General features: G+C 34.2%; 3 protein-coding genes across 7 annotated transcripts; 2 read left to right on the top strand and 1 right to left on the bottom strand.

Moving 5' to 3' along the window:
* Positions 1–1,513: 1,513 nt before the first annotated feature.
* Positions 1,514–7,600, bottom strand: LOC138305712 (uncharacterized). Its single transcript, XM_069245993.1, has 9 exons — positions 7,534–7,600; positions 7,151–7,320; positions 6,611–6,722; positions 6,066–6,264; positions 5,492–5,561; positions 4,670–4,860; positions 3,980–4,109; positions 2,511–2,746; positions 1,514–2,169 (listed from the first exon to the last, which is right to left on the bottom strand). Exons 1-9 carry the CDS (start codon positions 7,598–7,600, stop codon positions 2,112–2,114), a joined length of 1,233 nt encoding a protein of 410 aa, XP_069102094.1. The 3' UTR covers positions 1,514–2,111.
* A 2,035-nt stretch (positions 7,601–9,635) lies between these two features.
* LOC138306179 (cartilage intermediate layer protein 1-like) lies at positions 9,636–14,910 on the top strand. 5 transcript variants are annotated; one of them, XM_069246575.1, is made up of 8 exons: positions 9,638–10,053; positions 10,696–10,746; positions 12,127–12,210; positions 12,431–12,594; positions 12,758–12,922; positions 13,163–13,456; positions 13,727–13,835; positions 14,252–14,746. In XM_069246575.1, exons 4-8 carry the CDS (start codon positions 12,564–12,566, stop codon positions 14,355–14,357), a joined length of 705 nt encoding a protein of 234 aa, XP_069102676.1. In that variant the 5' UTR covers positions 9,638–10,053; positions 10,696–10,746; positions 12,127–12,210; positions 12,431–12,563; the 3' UTR covers positions 14,358–14,746. The 5 variants fall into 5 exon arrangements, with proteins under 5 accessions (XP_069102674.1, XP_069102673.1, XP_069102676.1 ...); XM_069246572.1 differs by lacking the exon at positions 12,431–12,594 and having other exon boundaries at positions 9,637–10,053; XM_069246576.1 differs by lacking the exon at positions 10,696–10,746.
* LOC138306177 (cartilage intermediate layer protein 1-like) lies at positions 14,873–18,210 on the top strand. Its single transcript, XM_069246568.1, has 2 exons — positions 14,873–14,977; positions 15,526–18,210. Exon 2 carries the CDS (start codon positions 15,591–15,593, stop codon positions 17,706–17,708), a length of 2,118 nt encoding a protein of 705 aa, XP_069102669.1. The 5' UTR covers positions 14,873–14,977; positions 15,526–15,590; the 3' UTR covers positions 17,709–18,210.
* Positions 18,211–21,368: the final 3,158 nt, after the last annotated feature.

The following is a 21,368-nucleotide window of genomic DNA, read 5'->3' as shown; positions in this document are numbered from 1 at the left end:
TCTCAGGTTATGATTCCGAAACAATTAAAATCTTTCGAACCAATTTAACTTTATTTTTTTGTACCGTATTTGTTTGCAGTCGTTATAATAGTGTGTTCCCTATCAGTGTATCGTATATTAACAAAGCAGACTAAATAAGGTGTTTATAGACATCGTCCCTTTCTGAATACACATGATACCTAAAACGCAATGAAAAAAATAAGTACATGTACGCCTCTAGTTTATTTCCTGGAGTCCGTTAGTTCTAAAATGATAGAAGTTATTGTTATGGACGTGGACAAGCCGATAAATACACATTTCATTTTTTTTATTTCAGATTATTCATAGCCATCGTGTAGATATGCTATGAGATTTAAAGAGATCACATAATACTTATTGTATCGTAGGTCGTATCTGTAAAAAATATTAAATCCTTAATCAAGAGATTTTTTTATTTGAGTATCAAATTATTCAACTTATTTAATAATTTAAATAAATAGTTTATCCCTCAATGATTCATTCTCAATTTACTTATTAATTATTTAATGAAAAACATTGTACAATGAAGTAAACATCCATCCTCTTGCGTTATAGCTGCACACTCATGTATTCATAAAAGATTCTATTCAGAGTAACACGGGCCAAATATATCAAAACCCTACGATACGCCGTTTCGTAGTGATTAAACAAATTAACAAGCTATTCCAAAGACAATATGAGATTTAAGTACCTTTATGTCGTCTTAAGTTCGTGCGATACATAGATGCTTATTTACATCTAAAACGAAGAATATTGCTATGTGAAATATGGTCTCATATGGGAGTATAAATGCCACCTAGACTGCATCAAATTTAATGAAGTACGCTAGTCCTTTTTTGTAAACTATTACTAGAAAATATTTTAGTTTAAATCGGATGAGCGTTATTTCAATCGTGAACAGACGAAAGTGAAACGTCGATGAAATTTGAAATGGTAACTTTAACCAATTTTGGAAAATAAAACAATATCATGTTTACTGTGCCTATAAGGTATATTACACATTCAGAATGAGAGTGTATATTTTTTATCTTTTAAATGACATGTCGTAAACAGACACCAATAAATAATATCGAAAGCAAGTTTAAATAGTAAATACTGGTAGACGCTTGGTACAGACTATGTTCTGCAACACTTAACAGCTGTTTTGTTTTCAGCTACATTTAGTACAAATATTCCCAATAGTTTTTCAACTACGAGACCCTTTGCGGCAGACCAAGAAGTTTCGTCATACGTACAATCTGAACATGAGTTTTCTTTTTTGGCAAATATCCCCTAATTAAAAACTTTATTGTTCAAATACTTACTCATCGTGTTAACAACATCGACTCATACCACCTGAGTATGAGACAAATACTTGAGATTGAAGGCTAATCAAACAATATTAACATGTCAATGTGATTTATGCAAAAAGTCTTTATTTTCTATATAAACCAACATTTTATTACATATTGTTCATAACAATAAAACATATTGCAGAATAAATAGAGAGAAAAGCATGTACTGTTATCAGTCAATTGTTTATTCTTTCTATTTCAGCATTGGTATAAGATACCAACGGGTCTTTATAATGCCAGGCTAAATACATGTATGTACAATCTAATCCATTATATAGAATGGCGTTTTCAATATTGAATCGCCAATATGTAATTTGTTGCGTATTAGTGATATTGTCTACGGCAATCTATCGTGATTTTTATTTCAAGGTTATTTTTTTTATCATATTTATTATCTAAAGTTAAATTTCACAAAGATATCGACATTCATTATCAGTTTCAACGTCAACCGACAACTACAAACACTTGTTTTGGCGTAAATAAAAATTGAACGAATTAGTGAAAACGAAAATATTCACGGGACTGGTGAAAGGGTTATCATGTAATCGGAAAAGCCCTAATTATACCACACGTAAACTACGACAGTATGGCCCGGGAGTATAAGGATAAAACAGGCCAATAAGCATAAAGAAGTTCAATAAGGCGTGAAACGTAAAACTCTTTTTATCGATCTTTGATCGAGTTTTATGTTCAATATGTACAAATGCAGTTTATTCCAAGTTGCCATCAAACGACTTGTTCTCACTTCCTTGGTTGATATCATCTGATGGCATGACTCAGCGTTGTAGCCTGCGGTGCTGGAGCAGTGAACATGACACTGTTTTAAGAGACAAGAATCTGCGTGATAATGAACTGTTTTAACATTAGAAACAAAACAGATCATACTCAAACAAGGAACTACGAATTACTGTTTGATTCATTTATAAAATATCTTCCTTGCAAAGACAAAAAGTGATGATATAGTCATATGTTATGTTATGGTATGAAATAATAAAGAAATGTAATGGTTACAATGGAATATAAATTATGTAATAATTTTTTACCAGTATAGATAATAAAACGTACCCCGGTAAAACATGTACGGAACTAGAGTAAAATCTACTCTAGTTTGCCGTCTATTTATTATATCGTTAGGCAAAACAAAATCACAAATCTTACTCCAAAGCCTTAGGATTCAGTTGTTTTGGGTCAAATGTTGTCCTTGCTGAAGTATCGGCATGTGGTTCCTCTTCAAAGTTGATGACAACATCGTTTGTCGCGGTATCCTTTTCCCTCGTGACATACTTTAACAATCCCGTTACCGCCAAAACGAGGACACCGACACCCACCAGTACTCCGACGATCAGTCCAATGTTGGTTCCGGTATCCTCGGTTAGATAGCTGTCATCTTCATCCTGATAGATATTGATTATATTTATCAAAGATATATCGTTGTCATCATTCTTATCACATGGTCATCATTACATCATAGTTATCATATCATCATCATCATCATCATCATCATACATCACACATCACATCATCACAATCATCATCATCATTATCATCATCATTATTATCATCATCATCATCATCATCATCAACAACAACAACAAAATGAAAACAGATACAGTAACGGCACCAAACGCCAAAACAAATCATCAATGTAACAATCTTCCAACAACACTAAATATCGGTTTCATAATCCAGTATATTATATATATACTACTGAATTCTTTTCCATTTTACAAATATAATGTGGTATTTTGTTAAATATTTAGAGTGGGAGTACGTAATTTCGTAAACTTTTGGCATTGGTTTTAATGAATCTCAAATTCATTCATTCCGAATCAAATAGACTGACTTACAACACATGAGTATGTAACCGGATATACGCAGACGTATCCCTGCGCACGGGGGCTGTTATCAATTGGAGGTTAAACCTGGTATTGAACGGGTTTTTGGGACGTAATTTCGAACACCCTAAAACTTTCTTGTGTTTGGAGAAAATAATTATTTTGAAACATTTCAACAGACCTACAAACATCATAAACAAAGATTAAGCACAGTTCCAATCTTGAAATGACAAATAAACCCAACTATATTTCGAAATGAATAAGTGACATCTCGCCGCCATTCTGGTTACAAAAATGACCGCTCCCCATAGTAAACAATGTAAACAAGGCCAAGAAAGTCATAGGGTGTTCGCAGAAAATATCCGCTATACTTGATGGATTTTCATACGGTTTTCGTTATATACTGAAAAAAGGATATTTGCTCTATATGTTTGCATGTGAAACAGATATTAAACAGAATTATTTTATATCGAGTAGTTTATTTTCTATAAATTTCTTTACTGAAATGGGCCGTATTATTTCGATTTCGATTTTCAAAACAAACTTATCCTGAAAAGTTCAGCTAAATGTGACAAAATCACAGTGAGAGACCTCCTTTAGTCACATCATAAACAATAAAGTACATCTTTCTGTCATTTTAAGGAAAATCGCAAAAAAATCGTCAGGTGTGCGAAATTACGTACTGTGCGAAATTTTCTTATAAGCCAACACCAATATATCAACATAGATTAAAAAGCGTTGTAAAACACGCCAAATAGTTACATCATGCAACACATAGTGAGAAAGTAATACCTGTCCGGAATTGTCGTCATTAACCACTGATTGTAACAGTGTCCTTCCGGTTACCAGCTGTGTCACCTGACAACCACTTCCGGAAGCAGGAGAAGCATTCACTGTAAAATTAGCTAAGCAGCAAGTTCCGCTGTAACATAGGAAAATGTTGTTTGAGACATCGATATTTCGAGTATACAATGTTTTAATAAGATAACCCAATAAAATTTACGATTGTATTAACCCTTTTTAACTGGCAGCTGGGTTTTTTTTTCTGATATTGATATGCTGTAACATTAAAACCTGATAATTTATGAATATATACATTAATGCAAATATTTCCAAATCATTCCGAATCACAACATCAAAATAAAATTAAACTTAATTTTTAACATGTTCAATCAAACTTTATAATTCTGATTACATTCATTAATTCTGAGCTGTGTCTCGTGTGCCCATTGCATGAACATCTATTGAGTGGTATATACTCTTACTGTATATTTTTCATACTTCCCGCAATTTGGATTTTCAACGAAAAAGGAATACGTTTATAAGTTTAAACAATAACATACGCCGTGAGTTTTTGCTTCAGTAATACAAATATACCACAGCCTCCCAAAATGCATGCATGGGATCCATCTACTTCCTGGCTAACGTTAAAGAAATAAAGACCAGAAAGTAAACTTTTCCTCGTTTTAGTCCAACACTTACGTAATATGTAGTCGTGTTATGTCGACAGTATCGATGGTTACTGTGACGTCATTATCTGCCACATACACCCATATATCAAACGAGTAAACTGCAGTAGCAGACCATGTGAATGATGAGCAGTTACTACTTTGGGTGTTGGCTTCACTGCATACAGCTGACGTCATAAATGACGAACAAAATGGCCCAGTTACCTGTGCATTGATAATCAGATATATACATTTTAAGATATTGACATGGGGCAAAGAAGCAATATCAGCATTTGTATTTGAGATAACACCGGGCCCTTACAAACTAATGTTTGTATGTTATGAATTACTTTGTGGTAGTCAATTGGGGTCAAAGACGTAATTTGTGGACAAAATATTGTCACTTTTTTCAAGGCGATCTACTCCTTTAACAAGACACAAAAAGAAAAAAAGAAAATTACATCTTCAAGATGGTCACAATTAACACTGACTGATATATTTAAATCAACAGAAGCCATTTCATGTCTTACAGTGTAATAAGTATTTGTTGGGAAATGTAAACATACTTATACAGTTATAATTAAAAACAAGAACTGAAGGTGCAAAAATTCGGAGTCGTTACCTATATTTATTAAACATTTATTTATACATCACTATGTCATTAAATGCTTGTGACAGCTTAATTCACCAAAAGTTTCAGCCAAAGACTTTACTGTTATGATATTATTGAAGATTATCTATATCATTCATTTTACCATATATAAGTATTTGTTTTATTTACAAATTGAGTAAAAGTACAGAAGAATAGTTGTCTAAAACAATTACATAATACTGTTTATAATGATGAGTGTCTTACCATGGCAGTGTATGTTGTTGACTGTAGAACGTCTGACGATCCTAAGGTGGTTACACTGACTGTGTATGTACTGAAATAGATACATGATATTATCAATATGGGTTTTCCTTCATTTGAATAATTTCAGGGTGTTGAAGTAATGGAAATGATAATAATGAAAAACAAATTCATTTTTATCTTTTGTTATGGTCAAAAATACTGTATTACTATATATAAAAGTAATCAAATATTTTTTCTATGAAATAGTGGTCTACTCAAATTCGTTAGAACTATCACGCAAAAAAAATCCGAAAATAAATATATTACCAATTAAATCAATTTTGCATATTACAGTGTTATCTCCCTTGTGGATATGTTTCGATTGTGACGGCATTACTTTATGAGTAAACTCTCTTCGTTTCCACTAAAATGTATGACGTTAAGCCCACAAACACGTGACGCCACTATCAATATCAACCCGCAATATGGAAATATTGGATAGCATAGATAATGTGACAATGGAAAGATACAAGTAAATGAAATCGTTGGCCGTTATGAGTGTTTTAGCTAAATACCCATGGATATTAATACGAACATTTGTTCCAGCTCGGTTGTACTTAACAGCTGAAAGTTCTCGCTAACGCTGGTCCCTGCAGTCATATTATGGTCCCTTGACGTCGGGGACAGGACTCGCCCTTTATCATCCACAATCATAACGGTGTAAGTTTCCGTGGAACCGCCGAGATTACTTAGCGTGTAGGTAATGTCTTGAGGTGTTCCCATGGCAACACTTTCTGTAAAATGTGTTGTTGATCACGAGTTAACATTTCAATCAAGCACATTTATTGTTAAAATAAATTGTATTCAATACTATTCCGACTTAATTTTTTAAAGTATAGATGCTTGGATTAAGTCTGTATACAGGCATGTGTAAATATGTCATAATTAACTATATACTTCATGATGAACTTATTTAAACAAAAAAATTAAATGGCATGTATACACGGTGTTGTCACAGTACATAAGTTCGTTATTATTATTTTTTAGATATTCATCATTAGATAAATCGATAATAACAAAATTCAAGAGAGTGAATGGTGTGTGTCATTATAACATCTCGTTTTCGGACTTGTTACTAACCAAATATTGGCTGTACAAACAGATCCACAGTAACAGGTGTGATTGATGTACCGGACATTCTCTTGAACTGGAACCCATTCTGGTCAACCCCGCTCAATTGGACGTAAAAGTTCTAAATAGAATGGTATTGTAAATTTGTATCATCGGGATATTCGGGAATTTGAACCTAAGCATAAAATAAAGTTTTGGTGCTTAATGCTATATGGTGTATTTAATTATACTTTACATAAGCCTGCTCCTCCGGAGTTTCTGTCCCTTTGTCTGAAATCTCAGATTAAAATAAACCTCGATATATTTATACCATGTACTTTGTAATAGATCAACAATGTATGTAATGTTTGAAAATTATAATTTTTTTTGTCGAAAACGTATGAACATACGTAGCATAGTACTGTTTCTTAAAAATAAAAAATATTACACCATAGATAGAGCACTGCAAATTATTTGAATGTAGATTTTAACGGTAAATAACCCTTACGCAGAAATGTCAGCTTTTAAAGTAATCAGCTTGGCAATATTTCAGTGGCAGTCACTACTTACTGTAGCAGGGATGACAATTGGTGTGTATCCGATAGTTTTAGACGCTTCAAACGTCAAGATTAGAGAGGTTGAGTATGTGACAGTACCGTCCTCGTCCAGAAGGTTGACAGTAAACGATGAAGAGGAGGAAGCCAGGTTATAGGCTATGACAGCAAGTGTGTAGTTCTTTCCTGGGTAGATTATAAATAAAAATGATGAAAGAAACTGCTCAGATTTTTGGATTTTCATCAGTGATGCAACAGAAAAAGTCTCAAATTATGAAAGGAGCCAGAACAAATGTATTTTCAAGAGAGATCAAAGTATACCTACTTATTGTAAGGTTTTTTGTTCCAGCGTTGTTTAGAATATATATTGGAAAATGTCATATATGGCATCATACCCACCTACTATTGGGTTCCTTTCGGACACGTAGTTGTTATATGTGTCGGTATTTAATAGTAAAGACGACATTGATCTGAGTGATAGGTGCTCAGACAATTTAAAAGCCTACTGGGTCGATAGCGAGATTACTTACCTTTTGGGGTGGGAAGTACATACGGAAGAAATTAAATTATCCATATATATTATGAGTTCTCTAAATTGTGATATGGTACTTATAAAATCAACAACAATTAAAATACATATCTGCCTTTTATATTTACCTAATGTAACATTACATAAATGACCCAGAGAAATCAAGTACTATTACAAATGCATTCTGTGAGACATTTAGCAACAAATATAATGTTAGGAGAAGGGGAAATCATTCAGATCGATCAGGAGATTGCTAAATGAAATTAATTACTATTGATAACAAAAGGATGGACAAAAGTATTTGACAGATGATTAAACAATATATGAGTCAAAATAACACGTCACAAATTGAGAGGGATAAATTTTAGAAAAGGTCTTGAGCAAAAAACATGCATATTTACTGTTCATACGAAAGCGATGCAAAATTTCATTTAATTTTGATGATTGTTTTATGTATACACTACTTTTTATTTAAACTTGTGCTATACATTAGATACTATATCCAGTTTGAAGTGGAAATTTTGTTTATAGTTTTAAGACATATTTATGACAACAAAATGACAGTTTGACTGTTATGTAACTGAATAATTAAACAAAAAATTATTCATTAGTATAATTTTTCACTCCTTCGATTGTCTGCATGCATTATTTTCGATATTCTATATTGTAATAAATTGTTTCATTTACTAAATGGTTTATCACACGAGTGTTCAGACAAGGCAACCGCCGAAGCTATAATTCAGTTTCACTAAAATCAATTCTATGAGGGACGTTCTAAAATTAATCAAGAAAGGTAACTCTGATAAAAATAAAACGCAAACATCAAATAACTCCAGATCATGTACAACTATTAGATGTAACATAGATTTTACACGAGTATTTTCCACTCCCCATTTTTTTTTTTGGTATCTGTTAAGTTTCCTTGGTTTCAGTTTCTCGATTTGAGCATAGTTCGGCTGCCATGGCGTCTCGGGTATTGGGATATCCAATGCTAGGACGTCGCAGTGCGTTTTGGATAATTTTTGTTGATTTTTGCCATCAATTATTCAGAAGCAATTTCAATTTGTGCGATGAAGTTGTCTACTTCTCGTTGCTCAAATCTATCATGCATGCATCCACCAAATATAATTGTCCATTTCCCTTAATGTCGGTGTGACAGTAGCGATAAATTGATAATTTCACTGTTGTTTTGAATTTTCCTTAAAAATCGATTGATCAAAGACGCTGGCTCACGTTTTATTTACATTCTTTTGTTTTGGTGAGACATTTTCAATACTTCCTTTATTGTTTTTTTCTTGTTGCAAAAAAAAAAAAAAAATTGTTTTAATTTTTATTCAGTTAAACATTTTTTTATCGTTCATTATTGAACAGACGATGTTTCAGATTTTTTTTATATAGTTACCTCCTCTTGATTGATTGTCTTTTTATTCCTACGCCAGCGGCTATTCCCGTAACAACAGAATCACCGCTCATGTTAAACTATCATTATGATTATACTAGAAAGCATGGTTATTGAGTCCAAGTCAGTGCAAACTGTAAATATTAACAAGTACTTAAACCCTGGCCGTTAATACGGCATTATTCTAATAAACCAAGCTACACCAATTAATTCCATCCTTGACTGATTTTGCGTGTACTCGAACGTTGGTGTTTTTTGTCATCTGACCCGTAAGGTCAGGGTAACCTATTTCCATTGTGCTTTGTCTGTGGGCGTCACATTAACATTACAACATCTCGCATTCATAAATAGTACAACCCTCAAATTTGGAACTTCCAAAATATGAACATATGATTTGAAACAATGTATTGTCATTGTTAATGAAGTATGGCTATATGTGTTATACAATTGGTAAAATGCAAATCATCATGCAATTATTACACACATTTTTCTATTGATAATTCGTACGTTAAATATAGTAGTCTGCGTCATATACTTATGTCAGTTCCTAATATTATATGAATTGGTCTTTCCATGGCCTTGATCAGGATCCAATGATCCACTGCACCACCCATGTATATATTGAACATCGGTTTAATATTAAATTAGAATGACCACCTGAATTGCCTACTGTAGAGGTTCATGCTGCTGTTTAGATTGACAATTGAAAACAACAAATATCACTTGGTTAGCACAAAATCATGGATCAAAACTCTGATAGGAAATGTCGGCCTTTAAGTGCCCGTAGGGAGTTTTTTGAACTTACAGAGAGAGCGGTCCGACGTCTTTGAGATCGCTGTTAAACCAGTGTCTTCTCCCAAAACGTGTAAAAACTTTATTTATCGCTGGGACCGCTGTCGTCGTAGCAGCTGTGGTGACAATAACGGTTGTTGTAATGCTTACCGCAAAAAGATAAAAGGAACAAAACAACAATACTTAATACGAGAAAAAGGTATGGTTCATTATGTCTAATAATTAGGATGTGGTTGCATGATTTTGTTGTCTGTCAGCCATGCATTATGCATTATTTTATAATTTAAAAATATTTTAATGACATTAATTGGAATGTGAAACAATTGCTATAAATTAGTTAAAATTGTAATAGGCCGCCATTACATTAGATACTTTCAGAACTAACGGCGGCAAATATTTTTATATAGGGTAAACAATTATTGTTTTTGACTTGCATATGTAAAACATTTTAGGTAAGACAAGAATTTCTCTATGTAGGGAGGTGTATTCATTTTCGTTAGATGATTTTTCACTTTTTTTATTTTAGGGTTAAACACTAATTGTATTACATGTATATGTGAAAAATACGTGGGTTTACCTGAGCATGTAAAAGATTTTTTTTCGCCCTGCATACACAATTTGGTTTATTGGTGTATCATATCATCTTAGTTTGATGTACCTTTTCAACACTTCATATCATATTGTAACGGATTAATGAATAAAAACGACCAATAATAATAAGAGATAAAATGAACTGTAAAATACTTCTTGAAAACAATTTCTTTTGGAAACATGTTTTTTCGAAATCACTGCATCGCTTTATTGATATTACCAGCTACATAATCGTTATTTGTCCTTGCAGAAAAAACTTCAACAACATTAAGACCAACAACAAGTTCTACAATAACGTCAGGTAATATATATGCTTTATATCCGAGTTATAGATTTTCACATTTTAAAGTCCTATCGATGTATTGATTGCTAATAAAATGTTTCTAATCCTCTATGGAGCAGATTGAGATTATGGATCTGCTTTGATAGCATAAATAGATATGAATGTTTCGAAACTAAACATCAATGTTCCTCATTTATTATTATTATTTAGCTTTGTTCAGATTTTCACAATTTCGACAAAAATGCATATTAAAAATATATCTACGAATAAAAACCCCCAAAGTGTTTGTTTATAAAGATCATTTTGTGCCTGTACGTCCTCGAGTGATGACTAGGTAAATCAAAATAAGAACGCAATTCTTTAGTTTAACTATAAACTACATTTTGTAAACTTTATTTAAAGCATCATCAAGTAGAGAACATCCCATGATGCATCTGACATTAGCGCGTGCAATGGTTTTTCTCGCAGAAAAAAATGCTTGCTAGCTAAAGACTGAGACTTATTCAAAAAATTGGGTTTCCAAGGTAACTTGTCTATTTGAAATTAAAAAAAACTTTATGAAAATAAGATAACTCCATTGCTATTGCATGTTGACATCTATTATTTGACAAATATATCTATTACAGTGCCCAAACTTTACAAAGCCTTATAATTATTGCAATTTCCTTGACATGCATCTTCATAGAGTTAAAAGAATTTATTTTCCGTGCAGAAGTTTTGAATCATTTGGTTATGGTGAAATAATAAACTATAGTTCATAACTGATGTTGCTTTCTGGAAAAATTTGCTGATTAATTAGTCAGTGGTGCTTATTTGTGTTAACTGCTATGCTAATTAATGGTCTGCCTCATCTGTTTGAAATTTATTGAATCCTTGTATGTTTATGTTTTGGAAGACTGCTGAAATCTAAGTGTTGTCGTTTTATTGAGGAGTTCTTACCCCTTTTACTACGATATTGCACTGACAATACCACATATCTACACGGTAGCATTCCCTTTCCTAATAATAAACCTAATCAAGTGCAGAAACCATACGTATCCCGGCTTTTGGACAAAATTCAAAGCCATCATCACATGAGTAAATATATATAAATATCACAAAAAACATCCTGACTAATTAAACATTTTTTATACATTCCCTTTATTATTCCCCTGCCGTTTGGAAAAGTTGGTTCCCATACAATAACTGAATATTCATAAACTTAAACAATCTAGCATTTGGGGTAACAGATTGATTTGGTGGTCAAAAGTGAACCAGTTAGGTCACTGTTACTACAGATATGGTAAGGTTAATGTGATAGCTTATGGGGACCGACAGGGGACTTGAGCTGCTTTAGTAATATTCTCAACATGCTTGATAAATCCTATTGTTTCCCCCTACGATTGTATTTACATGTAGGTATGACGACTACAGATGAATCGCCACTAACGACGGAAGTCCATACTACACCAGGAATAGCCACAACTACACAAGCTCCAGGGAGTATGTAGATCATAATTTTTACTTTTTTCTATTTTACTCAATATTAAAAGACTTAAATCCAGCTGGTTTGCTTCTTAGATACATTACATTGTATATCGTAATTTACCTCACTTAACAGTCTGTAAAAGCGTTTGTTTTCAATTCAGAATACGATGGTAGTAGATTTGTTATTAACATTGTTGGTGTGAATGTATGGACACTTCCCTTTTCACCTCATCAGCAAATGGAACTTGGAAAAACTGGGATCCTGGACTACCTGTGGTGCTACATGTGGAACCGGATACCACACCAGATATAGAACATGACTTCGTGATTCACCAACGGACCCAATTTGTCAGGGAGAATATGTCCAGATGACTGCTTGTTCTGTAGCAACGTGTCCAGGTACATGTACATGTACTATTCAAAATAAGGTCAACAATACCAAACTCGAAATCAACAATTTATTATATCTTTAGCCAAAAATTTAGGTGAACTATTCATCAAAACGAACATGTCATTTGAAATGAAAACTACATCTGTTTTATGATTATGGTTTATATTTCAGTATATGGAGTATGGACTACATGGTTTGGCTGGACAGACTGTGACGCCACGTGTGGCGGCGGTACACAACTAAGGACGAGAGTTTGTCAGAAAACGGCATCGACCGATTTAGACTGTGTAGGAAGCGCGTCACAGACACAGATATGTAACACGTGGCATTGTCCGGGTATGTGTGTAAAACAATGCAATATTTATGTTTTACCGGATAATTGATATGTTTTCAGAAAGACGATGACCGCCGTCAAGGTACCATTAAATGCAGGTTTTTAATATCATAAACTGGCTTGAAAACTTGGGCAATATAAGCTTTAATGTAATAGTTTTGACCTTGACTATTAACATGTCATATATATTTTTGTTGTGAGTCCATCAGTACTTATGCAGACATCATTTTATTTCTTATCAGACTGTTCTCAAACTTGTACCACCGGTTCCCTGAACACCGACTGTACGGCTTGTGAATGTACGTCAAATACTGTACATGGCATTGTACGCAACCATGTAAATGTCCCCTTGAGCGATGCTTCAATAGCACACGCTGGTGTTCCGTACAAGACATTAGCGAGAACCAATGACACTGGAGGATTTACATTGAATACGACATGTGATGCTGTGGAAATCGTTATCACTACGACGGGGTATGCTGACGCCACAGCGGTCGTCAAGGGGACGACAATTTTAGTGCAGATGTCGCTAATAAGTAAGAATACAGATGATTGTCATTAACTTTTTAATCTCAAGTTCATCTATAAAAGAAAAAAAAATAAAGAAATTTTCAATTATTTATACATAATAATTAAATTTGTCTTTCATACAAATATACACTATGATTCCCTTGTATTCCACCACAGTGCCTTTTGAATATACAATTTAATCATATTTTGATATAAAGCGTCATTTGCAGCAATTTTATTGTATTGAATGTATATATGTGTGTGTAATATAAATACATTGTATAATTATATTCTAGAATACCCAGCTATCAATATCAACCCGAGGCCACGTGTCCGAATCCAGGGTGAAAACGTCACATTTTGCTGTGAGGCATTCGGAAACCCCGCCATCTCCAACTACGAATGGTAAGTTGTATTCTAAGTCACTTTATTGTAAATAAGATAACAAATCCCATTCTTTCACGAGAGAGCAAATACGTTAATTCATTTGATTTGCAAATAAATTGTATAAAACGCAAATACTACAAATACAAAAAATGAATATTCTGAACAGCACGTAATCGCTAATTAATGTTTTTTGTAAATATGTTGAAGTTATCGTGATATATAGCATATGCAAACTCAAATTAGTTTTATTAAAGAGAACTTGTTTGTTTGTTTGTTTGATTAATTAACGTCCTATTAACAGCTACGATCATTTAAGGACGGCCTCCCTTGTATGCGGTGAGTTGTGTGTATGTTGTGCGAGGAACGTGTTTTGGGAGACTGCGATATATTCATGTTGTGTCTTCTTGTATAGTGGAACTGTTGCCCTTTTATAGTGCTATATCACTGAAGCATGCCGCCGAAGACACCAAGCAACACACCCCACCCGGTCACATTATACTGACAACGAGCGAACCAGTCGTCCCACTCCCTGTATGCTGAGCGCAAAGCAGGAGCAAAACCTACCACTTTTACAGACTTTGGTGTGTCTCGGCCAGGGGACAGAACCCCAGAGCCTTCCTCACAGGGGCGAACGCTCAACTCAAGGCCAAAAGTGAGGCGTTGCCAAGGGAGACATTAGGAAAGATAAAGTCAGAGAGAAGAGAAAAGATAAGATCCTAAATTTAGTCGCCTTTTACGATCATTCAATAGGAGCAATTATTTCTATAATTGGATCCTATGTAGTAAGAAATAAATTAAAAACAAAACAACAAAAACACCGTCATAACGGTTAAAAATAATTACATAAGCAAAACTTATTGATATATCATTACATTATATATTTATAAAAAAAAAATATTTTTTCATATGCAACTGAAACGGCTGTTATTAGGATCATATGTAATCAATTAAACATACAAACAAACATTTAGTATTTTTTTATCTTATGATTATTCTCCAGGATGAAAGACGGCGTTTTACTTGATGAATCCAAGTACCCCCACGGTGTTTTAATCTGACACTGAATGACGTCACTACAAGTGACAGTGGAGAGTACAAATGCCGCGCCAACAGTCCGGTCGGGGCTGTATATTCTTCATCAGCATTGCTTACAGTAAAACGTAAGTTTCAATAATGGTAGTGATTAAGCAATACAAAATAATTGCAAAAATAAAGGTTATTACAAATGCGTATACCGTAATAATAGTACTTAATTCAGTACACATCTTAATACACACTGTAGTCATAAAAAGATATAGCTTTCGGAGTTCAATATACGTTATATCATAAGGCATGCTTTTTGTTTTTAAAAATTCCAATCTGGTTAAAATGCAAAGCTTTTTATCACTCTATTTGATAACAGAATCTGCCAACATCCCATTAGGGGACATGATGTGGTGACCTTTCGAATTGTCTAGTCAAACTGCTATTTGCAACAATTAGAATGATTAAAACCAAACAACAGATTTGCCAATTCTTGCTATGACTCTCTAGGCTTGACTTCGAGGTTTCTTTACCATAAGACATGCATTTTACTTTTGCGGAAAGTAATTTTTTGTTTGTCTTTGCTTTATGAAATTTAACTGCAAATGCCAGTGTTTTGTTTGAAAATATATTCGTTCCGTTTAAAGAGATTACTTATGGTTAAAACTGTTCTTTTTTGTTCCAGAAACGAAAATAGGGTTTTGCGAAGACGCCTACGAGGAACGAAAAATAAATTTACCATCTGACTGCATGCAGGTCGACGGTACATCAATGTATGAAGTCGGGGGATGCGCGGAAAAGACTTGCCGAGGTGATACAGATGAAGAAGACTTATGTGGTCCAAGTAAAAATTTCTGCTGCATACCATTCTCCACTGAAGAAAGAACTGTCCAATGCGATGGATATACTCTGCAAGTTCTCGTAGTAACCGGATGTTCTTGTGGACAATGCTCTTCTGGTGATATCACGATACAAGGACAAGTCAACGGTCTAAATACTAGGATCCCGTTACGTATAGGTACAGTTTACGTGAATGGATCGGTCGTTGCCAGGACAACTTTCTCTGGTTTATTTTCTTATACTCTTCCTGCTGGTACTCGTCGTATTGTGATAACCCTAGAAGACACCATTTTCAATTCCCTGTTGTCGTCCACAAAAGTAATAAATCTAGGTGAGTCTATGAAGGGCACTGTATACCAGAAAATTACATTACTTGAAGCATCACCTCCAATTACAATGTCTTCCGATGTTGAAAATACTATTTTGGTGGGAAACAGCAGTGGCATGCCGGCCGTTATGGAGGTAGTTATTCCACCAAAATCGTTCGTGGACTCGTCCGGTAACTCATACAATGGAATTGTGAAAGCGAGCGTCACCTTGTATGATCCCAGAAATTTAAGCACCATTTCGGTTGCGCCTGGGTCGTTCGAATTTACAAATGAGGAAGGTGAAACACAAAATCTTCAAACATTTGGGGTCATTGTGATGGATTTTACAGATGAATCTGGAAGTAAACTGAATGTCGCTCGGAACGTGACAATTAAATTAGATGCTTCACTTGTAGAAAACATACTTACAAACGAATCAGCAGATGTAAAATTATGGGGATTAAATGACGTCACTGGTCAGTGGGAAGAAATTGGATTAATGGACGTCGATACAACAGCACGACAGAAGCGGGAAACAGCAAGATATTATATTGTAGGAACAATTTTAATAAGTGCATACCCGGCTTTCAACGTAGACTATGTATTCGATTTCAATACGTGCTATTACAAAGTGTCAGTAACAGATAGTAACAACAATCCGATAAATAAATTCACTGTAAGAATGATACATATGAAATATCCAAAATCAATTGATACAGATACAAATATTCCAACCGAGTACGTAACTGCAGTTGAGGAAGTCGCCAGCAACAATGGCCATGTTCTTATTGTGTGGTGCCGAGATGACTCGTGGGGTTACATTCAGGCGTATAAAAGTTATAATGTATATACTCCAGGCAATTCAAGTTCAAGTGGATTGTCAGCGGCTGTTACTTTGCGTTTGGGCTATGAAACAATAAACAATCCTATTGGTTTGAAAGCAAAGTTTCTGTTGTCTAGCGACGGCCCCTTTTATATAAACAGGTTCCATGCCTACAATGCGCCGATATCGGATAACCGTTTTCACTTCTATGAAAATGCAGTCGCTTTAACATATGCAGATTTTACAAATCCTGAACCAATGGATCCCGCTATCGCCTTTCAAATATCGTTTAACACCAAAAATGACCTTGGACCGAGGCTTTGGTATCCATATACACATGAACAGGAACAGAAAGACTTTAGAATCTGTATGATAAAAATAGTAGTAAATGGATCAACAGATGGACTTTCCTTTTCAGTTAAAAGTATGGCAGGAGTAAACAGCGGAATAGAAGACACAATACTTGGTGTACGTCAAGTCGCCGTTGAAGATGGTGGAGCTTGTGTGGAATACAAATGTAGCGGAGTTTTCCCTTCATTTCAAAACATGATAGACGACCCAGCCCAAGCAATGCCTTACATTATTAATGATGAAACGAAAATTGCTATAACTCCGATAGGCAGATTTTGTACAGTGTCATGGGAGAGCGACATCGTGTCACACGGTAGTAATGCTAGAAAAAGTAACATCGGTGACGTGACTCATGCGTGGGTTATTCCTGACACAGAAGAACATGGGGTCTATATCTATGAACAAACCCTTGATTACAGCGATATTGATTGGACCGAACTCCGTAAGACGACAAGAAACATGTGTAAAGAGGGCGTGAAGAGTCCAGGCTCAGCCAACCCAGATATGACCACAGTTGGACCTGCTGTGATGTATAGGTGTCTATAGTAAGATAATTTTAATTTAGGCAAAATATATATTTTCCAAAGTATCTTTTTCTCAAAATATGTTTGTCTCACATTGTTATTATTTTATGTGGTTTCTTTTTCATAAGTTTTCTGTTTTGACATTGCCGCGATATTATATCGCTGCTGTAATTCCCTCAATTCCTTTAACAAGGACAACGCAACGATAAAGTAATGTTATTCTTTAATATGCATTAACGTAATGAATCTGCAAATTATGCACATTCAAAAATGACACTACGACCAATTTAATAACATAAATATAAGGTTTGACTATATCGTTAAGTTATATCTATATGGTACAGCCATAATGGTGACGAGGATGTTTATGATATAATCACATATATTAGTACGTTTTCAATTAGACATAATCTTTATATCAACTTTTCAAAAGTTCATTTGACATAGACAATGTCCTGAAAAATAATTGAAATTTATATTAAGTTCCAAAACATAATCAGAATTTTAACGTAACCTTACCTATTTTCTCCTAGCAAATAAAGTTTTTCATATCACATTTAACCGTTGTGCTATATATTGAACAATAAAACGGGTATATCAAGCATATTTAAAAGAACTAATTCTCGTACAACGTGATACCCGATAATGTCTGTACGGGATTAGTATCTACAGTGGTGATGGAACGCACCTTCGTAACTCTTTGTAATCTTCCTGCTGAAATGTTGTTAGCGCACAATTTCATTTTTTTTCATCACAAATAGAAACAATAGTCTTGCACAAACGTTATCGGGTATCAAGTGGTACGTGAAATATTTCCATTGGAAATTATAACTTCGAAACAAACTTCATCATGTGAAACGAGCACTAGCTCAAGCTACTTTTTTCTCTCATACCTACGGTGAAATATTGGCTGGTATCAAGAACGTCGTGATTTCTGAGGCTGTATTGCATGACTACCCCTGCCTGAGACACCATATTATATGAAAGGGGTAACTGCTGCTCACCATTAGCGCTTAGCAAAAAGGGAGTGGGGCGAATTGATTGTCCGTTGTCAGTATAATGTGACGAAGTGGGGTGTGTTGCTTGGTGTCTTCTAGCACTATAAAAATGACAAGAGTGCCACTATGTAATGAGAAAAAACATAAATATGTTATAGCCTCTTAAAACATGACATTCACACATCGCACAAAGGAGACCGTCCTTAAATGACTGGACTGTTAATAGGAAGGTATGCTTAGTTAACCAAAAGAAAATATTAAGGTAGTTTTAAGTTTCTGAGTGTGACACTGTCTTAAAGTTTAAAGTGCCGTATTTTATATAATCTCAAATCAAGAGGAGTTTGTTTTATATATGTTATTCAACACCAACACTTTCCAAATGAAATTTAGTAGTACTACCAAAATAATTATATTTACGCATATACTACGATGAAAGGAGTGGATAGGTCAAACTATGAAGGCAAGTTGTGGTTTTCAATTTCATTTAACAATGGTACAGTATTATCCATAATTGTAAAGTGATATCTGCAGATAGGTTTTTCATTAATACAGAAAGTAGAACCTTAACAGTGTATGAACTCTGTGTTATATGTATAACTGATGTTTATAATGCATCATACATGTTTGTCAGTCCATTTGAATGATTTCCGCAACTTAATTCATCAAAACACATTTTTTAAATAGGATACTGACGAAAACATGACATGTCAATTTTGCCCAGACACGACCCATATAACCTATATATATATTGTAGATACGATATGTCATAAGACGTTATTTTTGTCATCTGGTTTTTACTATGATGAACTACAGGTATAACGAACAACGCATACATATTATAGTCTGTATTAACAATTCTAATAAATACAAAACAACTATGTGGTCAATAGGTGGACCACTTAGCGTTTTTACATGTAATGTCCCGTCATAGATTTTACCTCTGAACAAGACAAACAAAGACAATTAATGAATAATTAGTTTAACTAAAACTAGAACTCCACTTTGTTTAAATGTCCATACATGGTAAGAAAATATGGAATTGTTTAATGTGCAATGACTGCAACAGTACGAAGACAACTTTGTGTCGTACATTGGTACACTTCTAAATGTGACAAAACAATGCGTAATTAAGAATCAATGCACCAATATCCACTCACAGTCAACAATATGAACTTTGACATTTCCACATCATTCAGACACAAAGTATTCACGCAACGGTGTACATTTGAACTCTTCTTTACATTGAATCGCGGTATATATCACAACATATTTGCTGATTACAATAGATAGCACGTATAAGATAGCAATGGCGCTATGTAATAGCTGTAACCTTATCATTTTACTATACAGAATGGATAGGGTTATTTAGTTTTGCCAATATTGAAAATCATTCATCCATATTTTGAAGCGTTCGGTTTGGTTACTTCGTGTTCATAATGTCTTTGATGTCGTTTTATTTCATTAAATGTATTATTATTATTGCAATAAAAGCTAGGTATGTTAATATCATAATGAATATGTGATTCCGAGAGGTCGATAGCTGCAGAATAAATAATAGTATTTAGTCAGAATTGTATCTCAGAATTGTTAGCTTCATCGCATAAAATTGAAAACATAGCCAAATAATGCCCTTATACATATTTGATGAAAGATGCATTTATTATAGAACTCTTTCTACACATATCCTTAAATGTTAATCCCTTAAGTCTTTCCAAATGCATTTATATACTTGTAACATTTTCCGATTCATCAATACATTATGTGAAAACCTGTACAAAATTTCAGAAAACGGGGCCAAAGACTTCGTATCAGATATATATAGTCGGATAGTCTGCTTTCTTTTCCGTTATTTTCAAAATATAATATGTCCATATTTCAATTATTATAGGACACACCTCAAAAGGAAACACACCAAGATACAAGATTTGTGATACATTTCATGCATTAAACAATATATGAACAAATTCAACACTGTTTATTCACCCGCTTGTAATCCTGACATTGCATATTCTGGACGATAACCACCTCCACTTGCTACGAGTGCATCTATCCACTCAATTATTTAATTGGCGTCGGTCGTACTTTTAACTGTAGTCCGATTTTGTGTAATGGTTGCAACATATGGTAAGAAGAATTGAAGCATCTCAACGCAAACCGGCAGTTACATGCATAAAACATTGGTTAAAATAAAGTCGTCCCCGCCAATAAACCCGCTGGTAATTGATAATAGACTTATGTGATGCCTTCTCAATAATTTCCCATATAATTGTTTCTTGTTCTTTGAATCCCATGTTTAGCAGGAGATCAAACTCAATGTAATCCCAATCTGGAATTCTGATTCATTGTAATATATTACCAGACCAAAAACGAGATAACAGTAACAAATAATATGATATAATGGACATTCAAGTAAGGCTTCGGTGTCCGAGTGGTTAAGATGACTCGACATATTACCACAAATCCTCCAACCTGTGGGTTGCGAGTTCGAATCCCATTTGAGGCAGTTGCCGGGTACTGACCGTTGATCGGTGATTTTTCTCCAAGTATAACCTCTTATGTCTTTACATGAACCTGGCTGTTGATAGGACGTAACACTAAACAAACCAAATCAATCAATTAAGATGTCCCTAGAAGCCTTAACCCTCCTAGTGACGATTTGCCTGGTACTAATTATCTGCCGATTT

Source organism: Argopecten irradians, chromosome 13 (genome assembly GCF_041381155.1).
Source record: "Argopecten irradians isolate NY chromosome 13, Ai_NY, whole genome shotgun sequence".
In the NCBI taxonomy this organism is placed as follows: domain Eukaryota; kingdom Metazoa; phylum Mollusca; class Bivalvia; order Pectinida; family Pectinidae; genus Argopecten; species Argopecten irradians.
Note: the sequence above shows the minus strand (reverse complement) of the source record. Positions and strands in the feature narration are given on the sequence as shown.

Coding starts and splice junctions, on each gene's coding strand:
- LOC138305712 (XM_069245993.1), bottom strand. CDS start 7,600: ATGTCGTCTTTACTATTAAATACCGACACATATAACAACTACGTGTCC. Junction 2,747..3,979: donor ATGACGACAATTCCGGACAG/GTATTACTTTCT, acceptor AATATCTATCAG/GATGAAGATGACAGCTATCT. Junction 2,170..2,510: donor CTGAATCCTAAGGCTTTGGA/GTAAGATTTGTG, acceptor CTCTTAAAACAG/TGTCATGTTCACTGCTCCAG.
- LOC138306179 (XM_069246573.1), top strand. CDS start 12,129: ATGACGACTACAGATGAATCGCCACTAACGACGGAAGTCCATACTACA. Junction 12,211..12,757: donor AACTACACAAGCTCCAGGGA/GTATGTAGATCA, acceptor TTTATATTTCAG/TATATGGAGTATGGACTACA. Junction 13,836..14,251: donor GCCATCTCCAACTACGAATG/GTAAGTTGTATT, acceptor GCCCTTTTATAG/TGCTATATCACTGAAGCATG.
- LOC138306177 (XM_069246568.1), top strand. CDS start 15,591: ATGCAGGTCGACGGTACATCAATGTATGAAGTCGGGGGATGCGCGGAA.